This window comes from Thrips palmi, unplaced genomic scaffold, assembly GCF_012932325.1.
Source record: "Thrips palmi isolate BJ-2018 unplaced genomic scaffold, TpBJ-2018v1 HiC_scaffold_18, whole genome shotgun sequence".
NCBI lineage: Eukaryota > Metazoa > Arthropoda > Insecta > Thysanoptera > Thripidae > Thrips > Thrips palmi.
In genome coordinates this window covers 5314925-5339124 of record NW_023144627.1, presented here as the reverse complement: position 1 = coordinate 5339124, position 24200 = coordinate 5314925, and the positions used below count along the sequence as shown (strand labels likewise).

The 24200-nt window shown below is 54.0% G+C and overlaps 1 protein-coding gene across 1 annotated transcript in view; it reads left to right on the top strand.

The window, feature by feature from the left end:
- LOC117644643 overlaps nucleotides 1-23828 on the top strand; it is a 61508-nt gene extending 37680 nt beyond the window's left edge. The window contains exon 6 of the mRNA XM_034384254.1: nucleotides 23280-23828. Within this exon, the coding sequence (XP_034240145.1) occupies nucleotides 23280-23828 (549 nt within the window). The remainder of the gene's footprint in view (nucleotides 1-23279) is intronic.
- Nucleotides 23829-24200: the final 372 nt, after the last annotated feature.

The window sequence follows — 24200 nt, the reverse complement described above, 5'->3', positions numbered from 1 at the left end:
TTGGCTTTACTCCACCTGCAGGCGTCGCGGAGATGAGAGAGAGAGAGAGAGAGAGAGAAGATGAGAGAGAAGAGACGGAGGCGTGTTCCGGAAATCCCTGCTGGCCATAGTATCTGACCCTGACAGTGCCCGGCTGCCTGGCCTGCTAGTACGGTGTGCTCGGTAAAACGGTGGCGCCCCGGCCTGGCTGGCCTGTCGCTCTCTCACACCCCGACGGGACGCCCCATGAGCGCGAGAGAGACAGAGCGACCAAAGCCCTGCTCGGAATCAGCCTGCCGGCCGGCCTGGTCGCTTAATCAGGGCTAAATTACCGGCAGGGCGTGATGAAACATATGAAGGCCGAAATGAAGCGACCGGCCTGACGGCGTGCCTTGACGGCGTGCCTTGACGGCGTGCCTTGACGGCGTGCCTTGACGGCGTGCCTGACGGTCTGCCTGACGGCGTGCTTGACGGTGTGCTTGAAGGCGTGCCTTGACGGCGTGCCTTGGACGGCGTGCGTGCCTTGACGGCGTGCCTTGACGGCGTGCCTTGACGGCGTGCCTTGACGGCGTGCCTTGACGGGCGTGCCTTGACGGCGGCCTTGACGGCGTGCCTTGACGCGTGCCTTGACGGCGTGCCGTGACGGCGTGCTTGACGGCGTGCCGTGACGGCGTGCCTTGACGGCGTGCTTGACGGCGTGCCTTGACGGCGTGCCTTGACGGCGTGCCTTGACGGCGTGCCTTGACGGCGTGACTTGACGGCGTGCCGTGACGGCGTGCCTTGACGGCGTGCCTTGACGGCGTGCCTTGACGGCGTGCCTTGACGGCGTGCCTTGACGGCGTGCCTTGACGGCGTGCCTTGACGGCGTGCCTTGACGGCGTGCCTTGACGGCGTGCCTTGACGGCGTGCCTGACGGCGTGCCTTGACGGTGTGCCTTGACGGCGTGCCTTGACGGCGTGCCTTGACGGCGTGCCGTGACGGCGTGCCTTGACGGCGTGCCTTGACGGCGTGCCTTGACGGCGTGCCTCGACGGCGTGCCTTGACGGCGTGCCTTGACGGCGTGCCTCGACGGCGTGCCTCGACGGCGTGCCTTGAAAGCACCGAGGCACCTGACCACCATCTTACCTGCCTCATAACACAGACGCAGCCACCCCAGCCGAAAATCCCGGTTACGGTTCCGAGTACGGTTACGACCGGGACAGGATTCCGACCGGGATACGATTCCGGCCGGAATACGATTACGACCGTAATTTCGGACATTTCCGGTTACGACTACGATCGTAACCAGGAAGGGTTTACGACCGTAACTGACCATTCCGGTCGGAGTACAAAGTGTCACAAGACATCAAGTTTGTCTTCTGTGGTGCTCCATCAAGCAGGGATCCGCGTTATATATGCATGACCACAGGGTAAACTTTGCGAGCTACGCCCAATTTTGACTTCAGAAATTTATTATAAGTTACCGTTCACAAGTTATGGAGTGTTTCTGAAAATTCGCTGGAGACTTAAACGCATGGGACATGCTTCTTCGAGTCCGGCCTCGGACCCGGATCTGGTCCGATCGTAACCGGAATGGGTCCGGTCGTAACGGAACGTGTCCGATCGTAACCGGAACAAGTCGATCGTAACGGGACGTGACCGACCGTAACCGTAAATTAGGTCCGGTTTCCGATCGCAACCGGAAAATTTGGGGCGATTTACGATCGTAAGCGGAGATTTTCTCCGGAACCGTAACCGGGATTTTCGGCTGGGACATCCACTAATTTGGTGGAAGGAGGAAAAGAGGGCGTGACGGGGTGGTAAAATTATTTCTGGCAAGGGTAGGCAACCCGGTCACCTCACTGCCAAGCGGGCTTGCCTACCCCTGAGTTTGCAGGCGCTTCGAGTCGAAAGCGCATCGCATGCTTGGGATAACTGAACTTCAAAACTCATCCGCGACCTCCGCTTCCATTCCGGCCCCCGCGATGCTCACGGTTCTCTCTAACCACAGCCCGTCTTCTTTTATTCCCGTCAAGTTGGCACACTGTGGGCGAGGGCCCTGACCGGGCTGCCAACACGTCCTGCATCACGGCTCGACAAATCATGGCGTCGGGGCGCGTGTCGTTGGACGGCCAAATGGGGCAGAGTGACGACGTGGGAGACACACTGGACAGTCTCGGGCCGCACTCCACGCCTGCACAGTGGGCCAGAGAAGAAAAACGGTGGAGGCGGCCAAAACTCTAGACGCGTTTGAGCTCCAGAGTCGCTAAATGGGACTCGAACCGAACGTGTGACCCCACCAACGGATTGCTCTCCGAACGAGGAATCCATTGGTGGGGTCACACGTTCGGTTCGAGTCCCATTTAGCGACTCTGGAGCTCGAAACGCGTCGAGAGTTTTGGCCGCCGGCGCGGTCTTCTAACCACTGTGCGTCGGCCCCGCCGGCCCATCCTGCGACGACGGCAGGCGGAGCATGGATCGTTCTGATGATGTGTTGAATGTTGCATGCTCTTTGATAGGGGCTGGTGACATGCACAAGGGGCTCTCTGATGCTGCTGCGTCCCCCCCCCCTCCGGTTTCTCCCGTCCACTCCTCGCCTCTCCCCTCCCTCCCCTCCCCTCCCTCGCCCCTCGCCCGCCGTGTCGCTGGAGTTACGGGCCGTGCTAAACGGACACTCGGATGTCGCCGAGCCTCGTCGCCGGCCGACTCAAGTAGGCATAACAACGCACAAAGCCAAGTGTGTTGCTCCACTCACTCATACGCGCAGCTCACACAAAAAAGCTGACAAAACCCGTTTGTTTGTTTGTTTGTTTGTTTGTTTGTTTGTTTCTTTGTTTGCTTGCGTCAACACGAAGTGAAAATCCGGTGACCAAAGTGCTCCCTTTCGTCAGGTCGCACAGTGAGCCAGAGGACCGGTGGAGGCGGCCAAAACTAGAGACGCGTTTTGAGCTCCAGAGTCGCTAAATGAGACCCGAAACGAACGTGTGACCCCACCAATAGTGCTGTCCGAACGAGATCCGTTCGTGGGGTCACACGTTCGGTTCGAGTCCCACTTAGCGACTCTGGAGCTCAAAACGCGTCAAGAGTTTTGGCCGCCTCCACCGGTCCTCTGGCCCACTGTGGGTCGCCGTCAAAAACAATTATTAGTCTTAGTCTCGATGCTGTCTTTCCTGTGATCTATTTTTAAGCGGTGTATCTTTTTCTGCTTTTTTGACGTCATTTCATGCTTCTTTGTGAGAGGCCACCTGGCGACGCTACGACGCGAGTCACGCCACTGGCGGAGCGACGCAGTGACGGAGATTCCTGCTCTGACGGTGGTGGAGTGGCCGAGCGCGCCATCCTGCAGACTGATTCCGAGAGTCGTTTTCGTCGCTCTGTCTCTCTCGCACCCACTCGGGGCGCCCCATGAGTGCGAGAGAGACAGAGCGACGAAAGCGACTCTCGGAATCAAGTCTGCTGGCCGCGTGCCTCGCAAATGGGATTGGAGGGATGTTGCTATCCCGGCTTCTTTCTCCGTCCTTCTCTGAGATGACTCCAAGTCCCTCATTTGGCATACGGACTGTTGGAACCGGACGCTCTCTCTCTCTCTCTCTCTCTCTCTCTCTTCTCCTCTCTCTCTCTCTCTCTCTCTCTCTCTCTCTCTCTCTCTCTCTCTCTCTCTCTCTCTCTCTCTCTCTCCCCCTCCCCCCCCCGACCATTTTGGAGAATAAAACGAGTGGTCGAAACGATCAACATTTTGGCACGCCGTGGCAACGCTGCAGCGCGCTGCTAAGAGCCAATTTTCATTAAGTGGGCAGTAAAAACGAAAATCATCCCCCCAAAAAAGGGGGTGCTGTTTTCGTCGGAAAATAAGAAGGAGGAAGGAGTTTCTAAACGGGGTTGTTTAAGTTGCACGCCGGCCGAACGTGACTCCGTCAATTATCCAGATAAGCCAAGGCGTGCGTGCTATAATGAGGTCTCTCTCTCTCTCTCTCTCTCTCTCTCTCTCTCTCTCTCTCTCTCTCTCCCTCCCCCCCCTCTCTCTCTCTCTCTCTCTCTCCTCTCTCGCTGTGCGGCTGCATCTGTTATTGTCTTCCACAATGACTTCGAAAGGGACCGTCTCCTGGATGCATTCACCCGCGGCTTCCCCGGTTTATTGGCGAGCGATAGCGAGCCCATGCCGTGTTTGGGGGTACCAAAAAGTGACTGGTCGTGCGTCTGTCTGTCTGTCTGTCTGTCCGTAACTCACTCACGTTTCTCAGCAACTACCGCACAAATAGTTTCAAAATTTCGCACCGGAAGGCTCCTAAATCTCCCCCAGGGGGAGTTTATCTTATATTCACGATTACTATTGTTTGAAATATTCAAAACATCTTTTTGAATTAGGTTCTTAGCGTGGTTAGGTTGGCAGTGCTTGGCAGCTCGTAGCAATTTTTCATACTTGCGGCCGCGACTCTTAAATACGGGACCTGTCAAAACATTGGCAAATAAAACAAACTAAAGAGCAGAAGGACTTAGAAGTGAGTACGGTCATAGTTTTTCGATATTTTAGAATGATTGAAACCCCTCCGGAGAGTCAACTCAGTGAAATACGGAAAATGAAAGTGACAATTATTACGCGTTTCGTCCGTCCGTCCACCCTCTCCCCTCCCCCACTACAGGGGAAATGTTTTAGTCAGTGGAGTGTGTTTTGCAAGAATGATTTGGTCTTTTTAACCTTTGTGAGTGTATTTCCATTTATATTCTCAGACACTATATTTTTCAGTTGTTTGCTTTGCTCAATAACAGTTAGAAAATATATTAATACATTTTATGAGTACAAACCAGATGCTAATCTTGCCAAAATAAATAGTCTTTGCTGACTCTTGGCACTCTGGGAAAAGGCTTCATTGCAATGCTGTGAGTTTACTATAGTACTAACCTTAAAGAAAACCATATGATGAGTGAGTGTAGCGCATTCAAGGTTTGACATTGACATCAGATTCAATGAGACGATTCACTGACTTGGTCATATGATTTCATGAGACGATTCTTTTAACTTAATCATACATTGTCTGCGACAACTGGTAATTTGTGTTGGTCATGGTTTGAGTTTGCTTTTTTTTTTTAATTTACTCAGAATGTTAGGTAAATACTTTTGCTAAACTGTTTCAAAGATTATATAACACACCATGACTATCATTATCAATAAGATAAACTTGCATTTAGCAATAAGTGGCCTCGACATTGGATTCTATGACACGATTCATTGGATCTGACAGAAGGTCTTCTCCGTAAAGTAGTTGAAATCAGCCTGCCTGTAAATATGTCTCTTTTTAATTAATGCAGATAAATCAATATAGTTAAATCCACTAGTTTAAACTAAAAGGGAGAAAGGCTATTTAGGTATTACTAATAACATTGCGTATTCATAAGTTCAGTAACAAGGAGATATCGAATGGTAATTGAAGTATTTGTGAATCGTATTAAGCAATTCAATGCTGGCTGTTAATTGTTACTCGACTGAGTAACAGGGTCAGGGTTCGTGGCATGACACTATGAACAGGAAACGCTCTTAAGAAACCTAACAACTGAAGACCCATACTTTCAACTAGAATTACATGATTTGCGACCAAAATTTCCTAGGTGTTTCATTGCTTTCTGCAGTATTTGGTGTGCTGATCACAAAAATGACTTCCAATGTCATCCCAGACCTTACTTTTCCAAATATTTACCAATTTGGACCAAAATTTTTACATCGAGTTTTACATAGTTTCCTGCAGTTTTTGGGTGTGCTGATCACGAAAAGACTTCCAATTTCATCTCAGACCTTTACTTTTCCAAATATTTACCAATTTCGGACCAAAATTTTTACATCGAGGTTTACATAGTTTCCTGCAGTTTTTGGTGTGCTGATCACGAAAATGACTTCCAATTTCATCTCAGACCTTTACTTTTCCAAATATTTACCAATTTCGGACCAAAATTTTTACATCGAGTTTTACATAGTTTCCTGCAGTTTTTGGTGCGCTGATCACGAAAATGACTTCCAATTTCATATCAGACCTTTACTTTTCCAAATATTTACCAATTTCGGACCAAAATTTTACATCGAGTTTTACATAGTTTCCTGCATTTTTGGTGGGTGCTGATCACGAAAATGACTTCCAATTTCTCCCAGACCTTTACTTTCCCCAAAATTTACCAATTTGTGACCAAACTTTTAAAATTGAGTTTCACATTGACCCTGTATTGGCCTTACTTTGCATATATTCTTCACCATCTTCTACAAGAATCCAGACGCATCGCTCGCCTACTACGCGCCCAAACAAAACGGCGCGTACCCCTAGTTTTAAAATGTTTATTTTTGAAAATTGTTTTTTGTTTGCAGTTTTTTTTTTTTCGCCTTCTCCCCCTTTCCTGGTCGCTTTTTCACTTCCAGGCCGGCCTCAAAGCGCTGCAGAGAGGCCCGGAGAGGTCCGCGGGCGCCGAGAGTGCGAGGCAGACGGAGCGACCGGCGCCGCGGCGAGGATGGGGTGCGACGGAGACGGGAGGAGAGGCCACGCCAGGCCACGCCAGGCCACGCCGGGCCACGCGATGGATGCGGGAAATTAGCCTGGGAAAGATCTCATATTTCAGCGCGAGAAATAACGCTGGACTCGCGGCTACCTCCTCCTTCTCTCTCTCTCTCTCTCTCTCTCTCTCTCTCTCTCTCTCTCTCTCTCTCTCTCTCTCTCTCTTCTCTCCCTCTTTCTCGCAACGTCCATTCGCTCCCCATAATCCTCTCCATCTCCGTGTTTTCTCTTTCGCACTTCCACCAAACGCCACTCGCTCACATGATCGGACCACGTTTGCTGTCAAAAATTCAGTTACTTTGGTGCACGGACTTGTAGGTAATCGGATTCGGGGCAGAACATCCGTACTAACGTTCTCAAAAAAATATTTACCAGAAATTTTTTGTATTGTTCCTATAATTTTTCGTACCAGTGTAGCCCATGTACAGGCTGCAGGTTTGACACGGTCAAAATTCAATAAGATGGATGAGTCCTCCTGCCCCGTTGCCCACCTCGAAAGCCATACGCTCCCCTCCCCTCTCCTCTCTCTCTCTCTCTCTCTCTCTCTCTCTCTCTCTCTCTCTCTCTCTCTCCTCTCACACACACACACCTCACTCCCCTCTCTCTCTCATCACTCTCTCTCTTCTCCCTCTCCCTTCCCTCTCCCTCCCCCTCCCCTCTCTCTCCCTCCCCTCCCCTCCCTCCCCCCTCTCCCTCTCCCCCCTCTCTCTCTCTCTCTCTTTGTGTCTCTCTCTCCCCCATCTCTCTCCCACACCTCCTCCTGTCCGTCCCCGTTTAGCTTTCTTCCCGCGTCCCTCAGGGCAAACTGAATTTCTTCACACAATGGTCCGTCCTGACTGCCGACACTTCTAGACAAGTACAGCAGAAATCGCGCAGTGGCTCGGTCATTACACTGCTGTAGGAGTGAGCAGTGCGGCTTTCCACTTTCGTGTTAGCCAAATTAACGCAATTCTGACGGACTTTTGCGCAAAAAGTACTCAGAGGAGCACGCGTCTTGAGCTCCAGAGTCGCTAAACAGGACTCCAACCGAGAGCGACTCTGGAGCTCAAAACGCGTCCGGGGTTTTGACCGCCTCCACCGGTCTTCTGGCCCACTGTGCGCCGCGCGGGACCGCAGAAGAAGTGCAGCAAACTAGCGGGCAACTTGCTAACTCGCCGCGCCCGCCACGCGGCACACCACTGTCTTTAAGGTATTTCTCTCCCCTGGCCGCGTAACCCCACGCCGGGCACGCCGCCACGCTGCTAACCGAATTTCTTTTAATTCAAACTCGGCGAAAGAAGAATTTCTGACCTGTCAGAAGTGGGTCGGCGGTAAAGGGAAGAAACTTGCTCTAACTATTGTGGAATTGACTGGCCGTCGGCCGGGCGTGGCGTGCCGTGCCGTGTTCCCATTGCACTCGCCGAAAAGGAAAATCCAACTGACTAACATCACTGTTCACACCAAAGCGTGATTTCCCCCCCAAAAATGGTCTCTTCATTTTTAAAATTCTTCGTTTACGTTGTCGCACAGCGACTCGAACCGACCGTGTGACCCCACTAATGGATTGCTCTCCGAACGAGGAATCCATTGGTGGGGTCACACGTTCGGTTCGAGTCCCATTAAGCGACTCTGGAGCTCAAAACGCGTCTGAAGTTTTGGCCGCCGGCGCCGGGTCTTCTGGCCCACTGTGCGGCCCTACGCTGCGAAAGCAGCCGAAGCCGTATTGCAACCTGTTCCCCTCTCGAGCATAAAGTGTCTGCCGGGCTGTCGACAGAGTGAGTGGGCGAGTCGGCCGCCGAGACGGGCAAGGCGGATTCAGACCGCCGCTGCAGACTGATTCCGAGAGTCACTTTCGTCGCTCTGTCTCTCTCGCACCTGCACGGGACGCCCCGTGAGTGCGAGAGAGACAGAGCGATGAAAAGGACCCTCAGTCTGCAGTGCGCTCAAAACCGCAAGGCGGGGCTCTATACACCGCCCGCCCGCCTAACCACTGCGGGAGTGAGGACGAAAAAGATTTTCCGCTGATTTAATTACTGCCTGCTGGCCGGGAACAAATTAAACGTGAAGGGTAATTTCCTTGATAAGGTTGCAGGTATGGGACTGAACCAAGACTCAGCTGCACGTTTTCTCGGCCGTTTCCAAGGCGGTGCAAAGTGTACATTTTAAAATCTCGTGAAATCAGGACACACTACGAAGAAAAGAGTATGTTCAAACACACAAAAAAAGAAACCCAACAAGTTTTTCGCATTTTTCCTCGGCCGTTTTAAAAACAAAACTAGCAACAAACTGTATTGTTATTCTTCTTTTTTTTCTGCGTTTTGAGCCTTGTGTCTGCTTTTTCTTCGCAGGCAACTAACTATTTTTTTTGCCGCGCTTCGAGCCTTGGCTCTGCTTTTCCTTCGCTGACCTATAAGCCATAGGCAAATCAACGTAGCCGGGCAGCCGCTCTCCAGCAAGCCGAGCCGGGCCGGGCCGTGCCAAGCCGAGCACAGTGGGCCAGAAGACCGGTGGAGGCGGACAAACCTCTAGACGCGTTTTGAGCTCCAGAGTCGCTAAGCAAGACTCGAACCGAACGTGTGACCCCACCAATGGATTGCTCTCCGAACGAGGAATCCATTGGTGGGGTCACACGTTCGGTACGAGTCCTGTTTAGCGACTCTGGAGCTCACAACGCGTCTTGAGTTCTGGCCCACTGTGCCGTGCCGTGCCGGGCCTGGCCGAGCCGTGTAGCGCTTGTGGCTTTTGGCGTGCAAAAAAGCCACTGAGTTCCTGGCGGCTCGCTCCAGCCCTTCTCCAGGCTCCAGGCGAGCAAGCGGGCAACTTAGCCGGGAGTCGACTGCACTTACCGGCCAGCGGACTTGGTGCCGTGTTTAACGTGTTTCGCGGCAGGGTCTGCCAGATGGTGAAGGGTGAGGAGGGGGGGGGGAGGGTAGCAGCAGCAGCTGCAGCAGCATTCAGTTAGTGGCTTGATGCCTTATGAAAGCCTCATCAGACGGGCGGGTAGGGTGAAGGGTGAGGGCCAGCGCAATGCGGATGCACCAAACCCGTGCGCACAGTGGGCCAGAAGACCGGTGGAGGCGGCCAAAACTCTAGACGCGTTTTGAGCTCCAGAGTCGCTGAATGGGACTCGAACAGAACGTGTGACCCCACCAATGGATTCCTCGTTCGGAGAGCAATCCATTGGTGGGGTCACACGTTCGGTTCGAGGCTCATTTAGGGACTCTGGAGCTCAAAACGCGTCTGGAGTTTTGGCCGCCTCCACCGGTCTTCTGGCCCACTGTGCGGCTGGGGCTCTGCAGCAAAACCCGAAACCCGCCGCAACCTCAGAGTGCAGGCCAGGAACGCCTTGCCGACCTGAATGGAGCTCACAAAGCCTCAGGAAAGGCGGAACCTGTTCGCGAATGCCCGTGTTGAGAGTCGTGTTCAGCGCTCGGTCTCTCTCCCGCCCACACGGGGTGGTTATGAGTGCGAGAGAGACGGAGCGACGACTCTCGAAATTGGACTACTGTTACACCACCTGCTGGCAAGGGACAATGGCCTAGCCTGCCCGGATACCGGTGCGTCTTTTGCACAACTGAACGCGTTCAGGGCACACAACCCATGCACAGTGAGCCAGAAGACCGGTGGAGGCGGCTGAAACCCTAGACGCGTTTTGAGCTCCGGAGTCGCTAACTGGGACTCAAATCGAACGTCCGACCCCACCAATGGATTGCTCTCTGAACGAGGAAGCCATTGGTGGGGTCACACGTTCGGATCGAGTCCCATTTAGCGACTCTGGAGCTCAAAACACGTCCGGGATTTTGACCGCCTCTACCGGTCTTCTGGCCCACTGTGTGCCTACGGATCACGTGGTAGGCGCTCCCTGTGCCTGCGGAGCGCGTAGGCGACGTGGCCGCGCGTGCGCATTGTTCCAGCGATGCGGGAACAGCAATAGTTAGCGAAGAGTCTAATTCACCCTGCTGCTTCTGCTGCGCCCTGCTGCGCCTCGAAAGAATGCGGGGCACCAAACTTTGGTAACGAACCGCAATCCGTGGCCGGGTCGGCTGGCTCGGCTCGCTGTGCCGTAGCGCCGCGTAGCCCTGCGTAGCGCAGCTGGCGAGATCGAGGAATCGAAAAATGGAGAGGTCAAAAGATCAAGTTATCAAAAAGTAGAGAGATCGAAAAAATGGAGGAAACAAAATACTGAAACCTCAAAAAATTGAGAAGTGAAAAAAATAAAGAGATAAAAAAATTAGGAAACCAAAAAATTGAAAGATGAAAAATTTCTGAGATTGAAAACTTAAGATATCGAATAATCGAGAGATTGTAAGTGTGATAGAGAGATCAAAAAATTGAAAAAAAAATCGAGAGTTTGAAAAATTGATAAATTAATAAATACAGAGATGAAAAATTAAGAGATTGAAAAATTGAAAGATGAAAAATTGAGAGATCGAATAATTGAGAGATTATGAGATCGAGCGATCAAAAATTGAGAAAACAAGTAATCGAGAGTTCAAAAAATGGATAGATTCAAAAATCAAGAGATGAAAAATTAAGTAATCGAGAAATTGAAAGATGAAAAATTGAGAGATCGAAATACTCGAGAGATTGAGACACCGAGAGACCACGGAGGAAATCATAACGACGGCGGAGACTTGCGAGTGAACACGCGAGCGCCTCTTCATCTTGCGGCCTCCTTTCCGACTGCCTACTCATCCCCCCGCCCCCTTTCCCCCTCATCCTCTCCCGATCCCTTCCCATTCCGTGCCTGGCCGGAGGGTATTCTCCGCTGCTTTCACCCCACTACCCTTACCTTTCCGAATAGTGCACCTGCAGAGTACAATTCCCCCTTCCCCCTCCCCCCCCCTTCCTCGCGAGCCAGACTGCTCATTACCCCGCGGCTCCTACGTTGTTGTTGTAGCGAGTAGAAGTTGTAGTAGTCACTCTCTCCTTTTACTGTCTGCCCGCCTGACTGTCTGTCCGTCTGTCTGTCTGTTTGTCTGTCTGTCTGTCTGTCTATCCGTCTGTCTGTCTGTCTGTCTGTCTGTCTGTCTATCCGTCTGTCTGTCTGTCTGTCTGTCTGCCTGCCTGTCCGTCCGTCCGTCCTTCCAGCTGCCAAGCAAAGAGCGGCCAGGACAGATACTAACTTGTCTCGAACGTGCTCCCGCCAGAACAAGGAGAGGAAACAGACAGAGAAAGAGCGAGCGGCGATGTGTGTCTGTGTCATCGCGGTGAGGCACCGAGCTGCCGAAAGACCTACTTAGAAATCAATGACGTGCGGTTTGCTTAAGCAAAAAAAAACAACAAGAAAAAACAAGGTTGTTGATTTTTTTTGAAGTAGCAGTGCCGTGTCATTTGAGAGCGGCGATTTTTTGGAAAGCCACGTGACTCCTGACGGGTGTCGAACCCTGGACCTTCGTTACCACAAGCCAGCACGCTGGCCGCTTCCCCAGCGCCCCAGCGCGACTCCAGCAGCGCGGTGCACGCGCCCAGCGAAATACCGATCGTCTTGCCGATACGTGCTCCGGCCTCTCTCTCTCTCTCTCTCTCTCTCTCTCTCTCTCTCTCTCTCTCTCTCTCTCTCTCTCTCTCTCTCTCTCTCTCTCTCTCTGTCACCCATTTCTTTTCCGTGTTTCTGTGATCCTTCTTGAAAACATGGCGTGCCCCTTTATTTTTCTGCAAAGATCAATACGTCTGCGCCAATCCCCCCTCCCCCTTCCCCTCTGATCACGATTTTTATTTTATTCCCCAAGTCCGTCCTAAAGGCCGATTCCGCATTCCGTCTTGTGTTGCTGTTGTTGTTGTTGCTTGTTTGTTATTTGATCGCATTCTGTTTGCCTGCTGGCCCACCTCTACGACCTGCCCCTAAAGGCCCACCCGTATCATAAATGGCAAATCGGTACAATCATTCGAATCACTTTCTTTTTGTTTCGTCCTTTTTCTTTCTCCTCAGTTTGTCGTTGATGAAGGTGGCAGACTGATTCCGCACTGTGCGTTTCCTCTGTCTCTCTCGCACCTACATGCGGGCCGTCCCACAGTGGGCCAGGAGACCAGCGGAGGCGGCCAAAACTCTAGACGCGTTTTGAGCTCCAGAGTCGCTAAACAGGACTCGAAGACTCGAACAGAACGTTATGACCCCACCAATGGATTGCTCTCCGAACGAGGAATCCAATGGTGGGGTCACACGTTCGGTTCGAGTCCTGTTAAGCGACTCTGGAGCTCAAAACGCGTCCGGGACTTTGACTGCCTCCGCCGGTCCTCTGGCCCACTGTGCGTCGTGCGAGAGAGACGGAGCGATGACGCTCTGCAGGCGGGGCGCGTGAGAGACAAGTCGGCAAGTGCATTACTGACGGAGCGACACATGCCAACGCCCTACATGTGCTCCCGGGGGAGATGCAAGCAAAAAGGGCTCAGTGTTGCCACATAAGTAGGCCAAAACTCCCACTACGCCCCAGTGTCAACAGGGTTGCTCCCATGGTAACTTTTTCTCGATCTCGATACACCCCGAAAAGTGGGTTCTTGTCGTTAGAGTCACTCGTTATCACTAGTCCCAAATACTCTTGGGCCCAGCGTATATTCATTGTAGATATGAAATAATCTTGCTGCCGTCTATAGTACCTCTACATACAAGATCACCCTGTTCAGGGTGTACCCAAAGGGACCAATAACCCTTACGTACGTATTATGGTTGCACGAATTACTCGCATTTATTCCTCACAAAATGAGCAAAAAGTCAATAACGTGCTGCTGAAAGTGTAGGAATTTCTCCTACTGTTGGGGCAGCACTGCACAGTGGGCCGAAAGACCGGTGGAGGCGGACAAAACTCTAGACGGGGTTTTGAGCTCCAGAGTAGCTAAACAGGACCCGAACCGAACGTGACCCCAGCAATAGATTCCTCGTATGGAGAGCAAGCCATTGGCGGGATCACACGTTCGGTCTGAGTCTCATTTAGCGACTCTGGAGCTCAAAACGCGTCGAGAATTTTGTCCGCCTCCACCGGTCCTCTGGCCCACTGTGCACTGGTTCCGCGGGAACGCCAATTTAGAACGAGACTCGCGGTGTGTGCCTGCACTGCCACTGCACTGGCTGGCGGCGACGGGGTCACATTCGCGCCAGGGTGGCGACGCGACACCGCAAGTGAATTCTTGATAACGTGTCACCGCGCGGGGCGCTTTCTGTCGCTCTCTCCGCTGCGTTCAATCCCCTCCCAAAAAGCAGCGTGCTCCCCCAGGCCCATGCCGCTCCACAGTGGGTCAGAAGACCGGTGGAGGCGGCCAAAACTCTAGACGCGTTTTGACCGCCAGAGTCGCTAAATGGGATTCGAACCGAACGTGTGACCCCACCAATGGATTCGTCGTTCGGAGAGCAATCCTTTGGTGGAGTCACACGTTCGGTTCGAGGCTCATTTAGGGACTCTGGAGCTCAATACACGTTCAGATTTTTGGCCACCTCCACCGGTCTTCTGGCCCACTGTGCGCTCCCCACAGACTGATTCCGAGAGTCATTTTCGTCGCTCTGTCTCTCTCGCACCTATGCGGGACGCCCCGTGAGTGCGAGAGAGACAGAGCGACGAAAATGACTCTCGGAATCAGTCTGCAGGAGCCATCCCGGCCCATCCTCCACGTCCTCTCCAGGCGCCCCCTCCCCCTTTCCAGGACACTGTCCCCCCCTCCCCCCCTCCCCCTCGCGCACCCTGATGGCGGCAGTGGTGGTGACAGTTGGTGCCACTGGTGTAGTTGCAGCTGCCGCCTGCACTGTTTTTCAGTGCAAGTTGATGTGCGAAGCTGGCGAAGGTTGCCCCTACCAGCGTAGCGTACCCTCTTTAGCGCTCCAAGCGCGCGCGTGTGTGGGTGCGAGTGAGTGGGCCTGTGTGTGTGTGTGTGTGTGTGTGTGTGTCTGTGTGAGTGTTTGTCTGTGTGTGTATGTGTATGTCTGTGTGTGGGAGGGTGTGCGTGTGTGCGCGCGCGTGCGTGTGTGTTTGTGTGTGTGCGTGTGTGTGTGTGTGTGTGTGTGTGACCCCCACGGCTTTTTGGTTCGCACCCCGCTCGGTTCACCCCTACCATCCCGGCAGCGTGCGCCCGCCCTTCGCTGCAGACTGAATCCGAGAGGTCGTTTTCATCGGTCTGTCTCCCTCGCTCCTAGACGGCACGCCCCATCAGTGCGAGAGAGGCAGAGCGACGAAGACGACTCTCGGCATCAGTCTGCTGGGGCGCCGAGGGGACACCACACAGAGGGCTAGAGGACCGGCGGAGGCGGCCAAAACTCTAGACGCGTTTTGAGTTCCTAAGTCGCTAAATAGGGCTCGAACCGAACGTGTGACCCCACCAATGGACTGCTCTCCGAACGAGGAATCCATTGGTGGGGTCACACGTTCGGTTCGAGTCCCATTTAGTGACTCTGCAGCTCAAAACGCGTCCGGACTTTTGGCCGCCTCCACCGGTCTTCTGGGGCACTGTGCGCTGCCCTCCGCGGCCGCGGCCGGCACATCTGGCAGTGTGACACGTCTCCGGCCATTGGCTTCCTAACGAGTGCGACGGAGAGGTCCGAGGCAGCGAGAGGGACGCCGCTTTAATCTGGTTATCGAAGGCGCGGGTCGCGTCCGCTCATCGGCCGGGGTTCGGTCAGGACTCGGCCAGCACACTGAGAGTCGTTTTCGTCGCGCTGTCTCTCTCGCTCGCACGGGGCGGCCCGTACAGGTGCGAGAGAGACAGCGCGACGAAACGACTCTCGGAATCAGTCTGCAGGGTCCAGCCGCGTCCACTGTCGGAAATAGTTACGGCTTACCAGTGGAGGCCCGACGACGCACCCGAACGCTTCCGAAACCAGTTTCTGAACCAGGCCTCACGCTAAGAGCTTGTTTTCGTAGCGCCGCAAAAAAAAATAATAAAGAAAAAAAATTTCCTTGGTGTGTTGTTGAACAAACGGACACGCTCGACACCGCGCCGGAAACTCCGGGCGGCGCGAGTGCGGGTCTGCCGGGGTCTGCAGGCCCCGGAGCAGCCCGAGTCCGGGGCCCCCGCCCCGCCCCGCCCCGCCTCGCCCCGCCCCGCCCCGCCCCGCCCCACCCCGCCCCGCCTCGCCCCGCCCCGGCTCCGGTGGGGTAACGGGCCGGGTAACAGCCGGAGGAAGCAAGGGCCTACTAATGGTCGCTCCGAAATGATTTTCATGTCGTTTGCACACCTATCCCCCGTGAGCGCGCCGGGCCGCGAAATAGGTAAATAAACACATGAAAATAAAGATTTTTTTTAGGGGTTCCGACGAAGGAGGACCCCTATTGCCCGGGACGGAAAAATTTTTTTCTTCCGCCGACGCCAATCTAAAAATGGTTTCCGCCAAATTATTCCTTATCGTAAAAAAATAAAAATTCCTGAAAATTTCGAAAATTTATCGTAAGAATTTAACGTAAACGACAAAAACATAAATTTGCAACAATGAAGCACCCTTATCCCTTCACATTTTCCAGAAACGTTTCAAAGACAAAATGTGCTACTCCCCAAAACTAAGCATCCTGACTCATCAAAGTGACAAAAAATCGTCTGTGTTCTAAGAAAATGGTTAAAACATGAAAAAAAGTCTCCATGGCAACGACACAGTGCCATCGTACCAACTGTCAAAATTTAAAGTCGCTGATAAAAAGAAATCGAAACGCCGTGAAATTCGAAAATGCCAATGCTAACGCATTGCACCGTGTCGCGACATTGGAACATCTTTGAAGTCTGTCAGTAAAAAGTTCGTAGCAGAAAAGACGCAATAAATTAATTTTCGGGGGTTGGCAACAATTTTGTCGGCGTCTGCGCCCTTTCGAAAATCGCGGGGCTGAAAAAACGAGTAGTCGCGCATTGAAACTGCCCCTCCATTGTTGCTGAGGTTGGATTGTTTGGCTTGCTTTTAAAGGTTGCGGTTCTCTTGTGATGTTTTCCTCAATTCTGTAATCAGCACGACGGTTGGTTTGACAAACTATATAAACTCGGAACGCAGATGACTTTCGTTTGCCGAACATGAGCACTGTAAGTCGCGACATCGCGAGATGGCCTGAGATGGCCATTGTGTTAACTGAATCAGTTTTGGGATGTAAAAATACCGGTAGGATTCAAAGTTACGTAAACAACGGTAAAATTAACGTAATTAACGTTTAGACGACAGACTCCAAATTGATTTCCACAACCGGAACACCGTGCAATGCGTTAGCATTGGAATTTTTAAGTATGGAAAAATGAAGATGTTAGTCAACAGTGAGAATTAAGTCGAAAATGAATGATCATTCATTATTCATCGATGAATAAGCGTTTGAACGAATGAAAAAAATGGTCTTTCTTGTGATGATTTTTTCAAGTGTCCAGCAGTGAGTACTATTTCTAAAGAGGCCGGAGCACAGCCTTCGCACCGAAGCCGGTTCCTCGCTCTGTTTTAGCGGTGTACGCGGGAGCCGGATTGGGTTAAAAGGAGACTTGGGATTCCGGACCGGAGCCTGGCTGCTGAAGCCGTACTGCAGAGTGATTCCGAAAGTCGTTTTCGTCGCTCTGTCTCTCTCGCGCTCATGGGGCGTCCCGTGTAGGTGCGAGAGAGACGGAGCGACGAAAGTCCGCCGGAGCGGCCGGAACGCTTTAAAGACGCCATGCCGGGCCCTGGCAGCGGGTACAACACTTAGGCAATCAGCAGACTGATTCCGAGAGTCCCTTTACGTCGCTCTGTCTCTCTCGCACCCATACGGGACGCCCCATGAGTACGAGAGAGACAGAGCGACGAAAACGACTGGGAATCAGACTGCAGCTGTTGTGCTGAACGAAAGAAGGCGGCGGTCGTCCTGACGGAATCACCAAACGTGCAAATGTCGCCAAGGAACGGAGCGCCCGGCACGGCAAGGAATGCACCCAGGAAAAAGGGTCTTTATACTATTCCTTTTCTTTGGTTCCCGTCAGGAAAAGAAATCTCGATCCAAATACAAGAAAAAAAGTTTGAATGAGGAAATGTTTTTCTTAAAAATAATTGTTTTTGTTTGATTCGAGAAGTCCTGCTTTTTTTGCTGAGCACGCAGGGCCACCGGCCAGTGCGCCCCCTCTCCGTAAAACACACACCCTCGCACGCACACGCCCTCTCTCCATCCCTCAGACACACACGAGATTTAATTGCCTAAATATTTGACAATTTGCGTTCGTGTCACCGAAATAACTATCCTCGCGTTAATGGACGGTTTATCGTCCCGCTTCCATTTCACAGTTTTTGAAATTTCTTGTTTTTCTTTGGCTGCTGAATGAATGTATGCATGAGAAACCCCGCGACCGACACCTTATGGATGCAGCTTCCATATGCTGGCGCAGATCTCTCTCTCTCTCTCTCTCTCTCTCTCTTCTCTTTCTCTCGTTTCGCCCTCCCTCAAGAAAGAAGTATATTTGGTGTACGTGTCAATCATTGGCGACAGATGCGGGCCTTTCTAAAATATGACGGATGTGGATCGAAATGGGCGGACTGTAAAACAGACAGACAGACGGACAGACAGACAGGCAGACAGACAGACAGACAGACAGACAGACAGACAGACAGACAGACAGGCTGACAGGCTGACAGACAGACAGGCAGACAGGCAGACAGACAGACAGACAGGCAGATAGACCGGCAGAAGGAGGAGGTGAAGTGGTGCTTGACACACAGTCGGTGTTTCCCCACCCCCTTACCCTGCTTCCGCAAACCCGCTGAACGAGAGGTTGATTCGCGTGAAATCCTGAAAGAGAATGCGGATAAGCAAATTCCAAGAAAGCGCCGAGCATTTCCTCGAAGACGTCGATCCGTTCCTCCCAATTTCACACACTGTAAATGTCTTACGGTGAAAGGCTGCACCAGCATATTATGGTAGAGATTTTCCCCATAATACCAACGAAATTCGTCAAAATATCTACAAGTTACAGTGAATTCTGCATGGTGTGTTATGGAATCAGCTGCACCACCATAATATGAAACATTCTCACCATAATATGGAGAATCTTCACTGTACAACATTTAGAGTGCAGAATCGGGACCACAGGGTGGCCGTCGCTGCCACGCTGAGGCAGTTTTGCCTCATACGTAGTCAAAGATCTTCCACGATGCACCAGTGCACCAGTGTAGAAAGGGTTTGACAACCTCAGTCTGCTGACCGGGCAATGCCTGGGTGGCCACTCTCTCTAGAGTTTGCACGGTAAAAACGGCTCCTGGTTTTCCCAGGAACCTCCTGGAAATCGCCTATGCTTTCACCGTTGGCTTCCTGAGAAAACCAGGTTCCGTTTTTACCGTGTGCCTAAAAGGCTGGCTGAGGTTGCCAACCCTTTCGAAACTAGTGCATCGTGGGAATTCCCGCCTACTCATAAAGACCGCTCTGAGGTTGTTGGAAGCTAAAACTCCGTCAATGTGCTGGTTTCCCCCCATTCTCCTGACGTGCACATGCACTGCCTTGAGTAAATCATTAACCAACTTAGATTGGCGTCAAAAAGGTCGTCCTGAGTCGACAGGACGTCGCGATTTCCAGAGTTCTACGGCATCTTTGCGCACGCTTACTCTCTCTCTCTCTCACACACGCACACGCGCGCGCGCGCGCGCGCACACACACACACACACACAGCGAGAGAGAGAGAGAGAGACCATACTCTTCTTTGGTAGTAGTTCCGAACTCTACCGGCACTTTATTTTCATCTAATTCCTTCTCCCGACGCGCGGTGGCGCTGCGTTCCCGACGTGAAACTGTTGTTGGCGGTGAATATGGTTTCGTGTGTGTGTGTGTGTGTGTGTGTGTGTGTGTGTGTGCGCGCACGCACGTGTGTGTGCGTGAGTGCATGGCGCTCGGCAGAAAAGGGACGGGGCAACCGGGAGACTCGAGGGGTACCTCACTTCGTCTAGTCAGTGTACACCCCTGACTCCAGTCACTGCCTTGTTTCAGTCTAGTCACTGAAAAGTCGACAAAACCACGTAACTTTGTCCCAATTTAGTATTTTGCAACGCATTTCGTGATATTTTCAGTCTAGTCAAAGTGGATCGAGTATAGTCACCAGTCAGTGTACACCTGTTTTCGAAGTGAGGTACCCCTCGGGGAGACTTGACTTGACACAGCACAACCTGCCTCCGAGATGTTTCCTGGTAACCTTTCGTCTCCTTCCTGTTTACCTCTCTCTTTTTTTCTCTCTCCCTCTCCCTCCCTCACCATTCGCGTCCCCCCCCCCTCTCTGTCTCGGCGACAGCTAAGGCGCCTGCGAACATCGGGATAGGCAACACGCCTCAGAGCGGAGCGCGACTCTCAAAATGTTGCCTACCTGCACGGCGCTATCAAGGAACACACATTCTGCCCTATTTCCATCTTCCGCTGCTCTTTCACATTCCTGGCGAAGAAGGGGTCGGTGCGTAAAGATGTCGCCGGAGCAGGACGAAGACGAGGAGGAGGAGGAGGAGGAGGAGAGGAAGAGGAAGGGACGACGAAGACGACGAGGCACAGTGGGCCAGAAGATCAGCGCAGGCGGACAAAACTCAAGATGCGTTCTGAGCTCCAGAGTCGCTGAATGGGACTCGAACTAACGTGTGACCCCACAATGGATTCCTCGTTCGGAGAGCAATCATTGGGGCCACACGTTCGGTTCGAGTCCCATTTAGCGACTCTGGAGCTCAAACGCGTCTAGAGTTTCAGCCGCCTCCCGGTCTCTGGCCCACTGTCGAGGATGCCATTGCGCACGCTACACACCACACACACACACACACACACACACCACACACACACACAGACACACACCAGACGACGACAGACAGACACAGAGACGAGAGAGAGGAGAGGAAGACCGGACGAGTTAGAGAGAGAGAGCGAGAGCAGCAGAGACTATACTCTTGGTAGTAGTTCCGAACTCTACCAGCACTTTATTTTCATCTAATTCCTTCTCCCGACGCACGGGGCGCGCGTTCCGACGGAAACTGGTGGCGGTGAACATGGTTTCGTGTGTGTGTGTGTGAGTGTGAGTGTGTGTGTGTGCGCGCGCGCACGCACGTGTGTGTGCGTGAGTGCATGGCGCTCGGCAGAAAAGGTACGGGGCAACCGGGAGACTTGACTTGACACAGCACAACCTGCCTCCGAGATGTTTCCTTGTAACCTTTCGTCTCCTTCCTGTTTACCTCTCTCTTTCTTTCTCTCTCCCCCTCTCCCTCTCCCTCTCTCCCTCTCCCTCCCTCACCATTCGCGCCCCCCCCCCTCTCTGTCTCGGCGACGGCTAAGGCGCCTGCGAACATCGGGATAGGCAACACGCCTCAGAGCGGAGCGCGACTATCAAAATGTTGCCTACCTGCACGGCGCTATCAAGGAACACACATTCTGCCCTATTTCCATCTTCCGCTGCTCTTTCACATTCCTGGCGGAGAAGGGGTCGGTGCGTAAAGATGTCGCCGGAGCAGGACGAGGAGGAGGCGGAAGGAGACGACGAAGACGAGGACGACGAGGCACAGTGGGCCAGAAGACCAGCGCAGCCGGACAAAACTCAACACGCGTTTTGAGCTCCAGAGTCGCTAAAGAGGACTCGAACCGAACGTGTGACCCCACCGATGGATTCCTCGTTCGGACAGCAAATGGTGGGTTACACGTTCGGTTCGAGTCCCCTTTAGCGACTCTGGAGCTCAAAACGCGTCTAGAGTTTCAGCCCGCCTCCACCGGTATTCTGGCCCACTGTGCGAGGATGACGAGGACGAGGTGGCCGACGACGACCAGGACGACGACGACCAGGACGACGACGACTGTTAAAGAAGGCGGGCCACCAGGACCGCGGGGCTTCGGTGTCTCCTTGGCGTTGCCTGCCTTATGGCGGAGCGGTTGCAGCCGAGACGCCTTTTTGTGCATTGCCGAATTCCATGCCGGCGTTCCCGGCGACCCACATTTCGCGTCCCGGAAAATGGCCCGCTCTGGCGGGGCGGGGCGGGGCGGGGCGGGGCGGGGTGCCCCATCGCGACACCCACCGCGCCCATCATCGCCGCCATCACCAATGATTCAAACACATCACCGGCTCGGCGCGGCTCGGCAGCGCGTCCCCGTCGTGACCATGCCGGCCGCCATGCCGGCCGCGCCGCCGAGGACTGCAAGCCGACACCAGCAAATCGCTGTGCCACTGGCCATAATAGGCAGTCGCGCGTTCCTAATTTAAATTCTCACGGTCGGCCGGGCGGAGCGGGGCGGGGTGCGGCGCGGCGCGGCGGGGCGGGGCGGGACCGCGCGGGCACATTCACGCACACAGCACCCTCCAAAGTATTGATCCCGGGCCTTGTTTATTCCTATAGAATGCATCTCCACTGGCGAATTATGGGTCGGAGTCTGCGGTGAGCGGGGCGGGGCGGGGTCGGGTGGGGTGGGGTGGGGCGGGGCGGGGGTCTGCGGAGGGGTGGAGCTTGACTTGGTCCCGGTCATTCATAAGAAATGGCCTCTTTCAAGGCCGCACCGCGTTGGGTGCGCCCCGCCCCGCCCCCCCCCCCCCCCCCGCCCCGCCCCGCCACGCCACGCCACGCCACGCCACGCACCGCACCGCACCGCACCGGCCAGCCCTTCCGTTTGGACATTTGGACAAGGCGGAGGACAAACTGACCCAGTTCCGAATGCAAGTCTTCCCTGCCAGAAAATGTTTTTATTTGTGTAGGCACGTTGGCTGCAGCCTACAGCCCCGCTCGCCGCCACGCCATGGCGCGCCACAGCGACAAAGGACCGTCCTTATTAATTTGCATGTCATTTAAGGGTCGGGCGGTGTGGCTTGCGAGCCGAGTCAAAGGCGCGTGAGTCAAGCTGAGCCGGGCCGAGGCGGGCCGAGTCGAGCCGAGCCGTGCCGAGCCGTGCCGAGCCGAGCCGGGCCGAGCCGGACCGACCCGACCCGGCCCGAGTCGGGCCGGGCCATTCAAGTTATCACGGCTCTTAGTGGTGTCATCTCGTCTCGTGTCGTCGGCCGCAGGAATTTGAACCCGGGGAGGTGGCCAAGCCAAGCCAGTGCAAGCCCGAGGCTGATCCAATTCGCAGCCAATCCCATCACGTGTTCCGACGCGACCGCACCCTGGCGCACTCACAGACGTGCATTGCCGGAAACCCGCGTGCAGTGGGCCAGAAGACCGGTGGAGGCGGTCGAAATTCTGGACGCGTTTTGAGCTTCAGAGTCGCTAAATGGGACTCGAACCGAACGTGTGACCCCACCAATGGATTGCTCTCCGAACGAGGAATCCATTGGTGGGGTCACACGTTTCTTTCGAGTCCTGTTTAACGACTCTGGACCTCAAAACGCGTCCGGAGTTTTAGCCATCTCCAATGGTCATCTGACCCACTGTGCCGCGGTTTGTCAATCCAGGTCGGACCCCAACCCCGGTGTGGCGGTATCCGGTCCCGCAGTGACGTCATTTGTGGACGCTTCCCCTAGGAGGACATCCTTGGAACGTGTCAAGCGAATCTGGTATTCCAACAGCTGGCGAATGGTGCCAACAGTGACTTGGTGGCGGCGCTTGCCGGGGTATCACGACAAATTCTAACGCACCCCGCCCCCTCGCATCCCAACCCTGTCACCCCGACCCTAAAACCCTGGTCCAAAAAACACTTCCCTAAAATCCCGACCCCAAATTCCATCCCTCAAATCCTGACGCTCTCACCGATCCGTTAAAATACAGACCCGAAAGTAAAGTCTCCATCCTTAAAGCTCTGAGCAATAAGGCATTCACCCTTGGGGTGAAACTGTGGTCCTGAAATACTGCCCGCCGCCTCCGCCCCGACCCTATAACCCTCCTTCCCTTCCACGTCCGCCGGGCGAACCCGTGCCCTGATCCTGCCTGCTTGCCTGCCCCTTCCCAGAAGTCCTGGCTGCCCGTAGGTGCAGCAGACTGATTCCGACAGTCGTTTTCGTCGCGCCAAGGCAGAAGCCAAGACAGAGGCCAGGGCAGAGGCCAGGGAGGAGAGGCCAAGGGGGCAGAGGCCAAGAGGCAGAGGCCAAGAGGCAGAGGCCAAGGGGGCAGAGGCCAAGGGGGCAGAGGCCAAGGGGGCAGAGGCCAAGGGGGCAGAGGCCAAGGGGGCAGAGGCCAAGGGGGCAGAGGCCAAGGCAGAGGCCAAGGGGGCAGAGGCCAAGGGGGCAGAGGCCAAGGGGGCAGAGGCCAAGGGGGCAGAGGCCAAGGGGGCAGAGGCCAAGGCAGAGGCCAAGGGGGCAGAGGCCAAAGGGGCAGAGGCCAAGGGGGCAGAGGCCAAGGGGGCAGAGGCCAAGGCAGAGGCCAAGGGGGCAGAGGCCAAAGGGGCAGAGGCCAAGGGGGCAGAGGCCAAGGGGGCAGAGGCCAAGGCAGAGGTCCATGTAGAGACTAAGCAGGGCACAGGCCCAGGCATGGGCCAAGGTACCCGCCCAGACCGGCACCGGGCACAGAGCCGCGTGTAAATCTTCTTTAGGGCTTGTCGTCATGTGCGCAAATATATTTCCAGAACGCAACGTTGGGTGTCGAGGGTCGTATTCAGGTTGCAGACAAAGGGGAAAGGCGGACTGTGTGTCATGTAAGGGAAGCCTCGAGCTGGTCAAAGAAAACAAACTGCCCCTCGAGAGGCGAAGCTGGGCGAGGCAGGGCGAAGCAGGGCGAAGCTAGCAAGGGTAACAGAAAGAAGGCAGGGCGTTTCACAGTGAGCCAGAAGACCGGTGGAGGCGGCCAAAACTCTTAGACGCGTTTTGAGCTCCAGAGTCGCAAAATGGGACTCGAACCGAAGGTGTGACCCCACCAATGGATTGCTCTCCGAACGAGGAATCCATTGGTGGGGT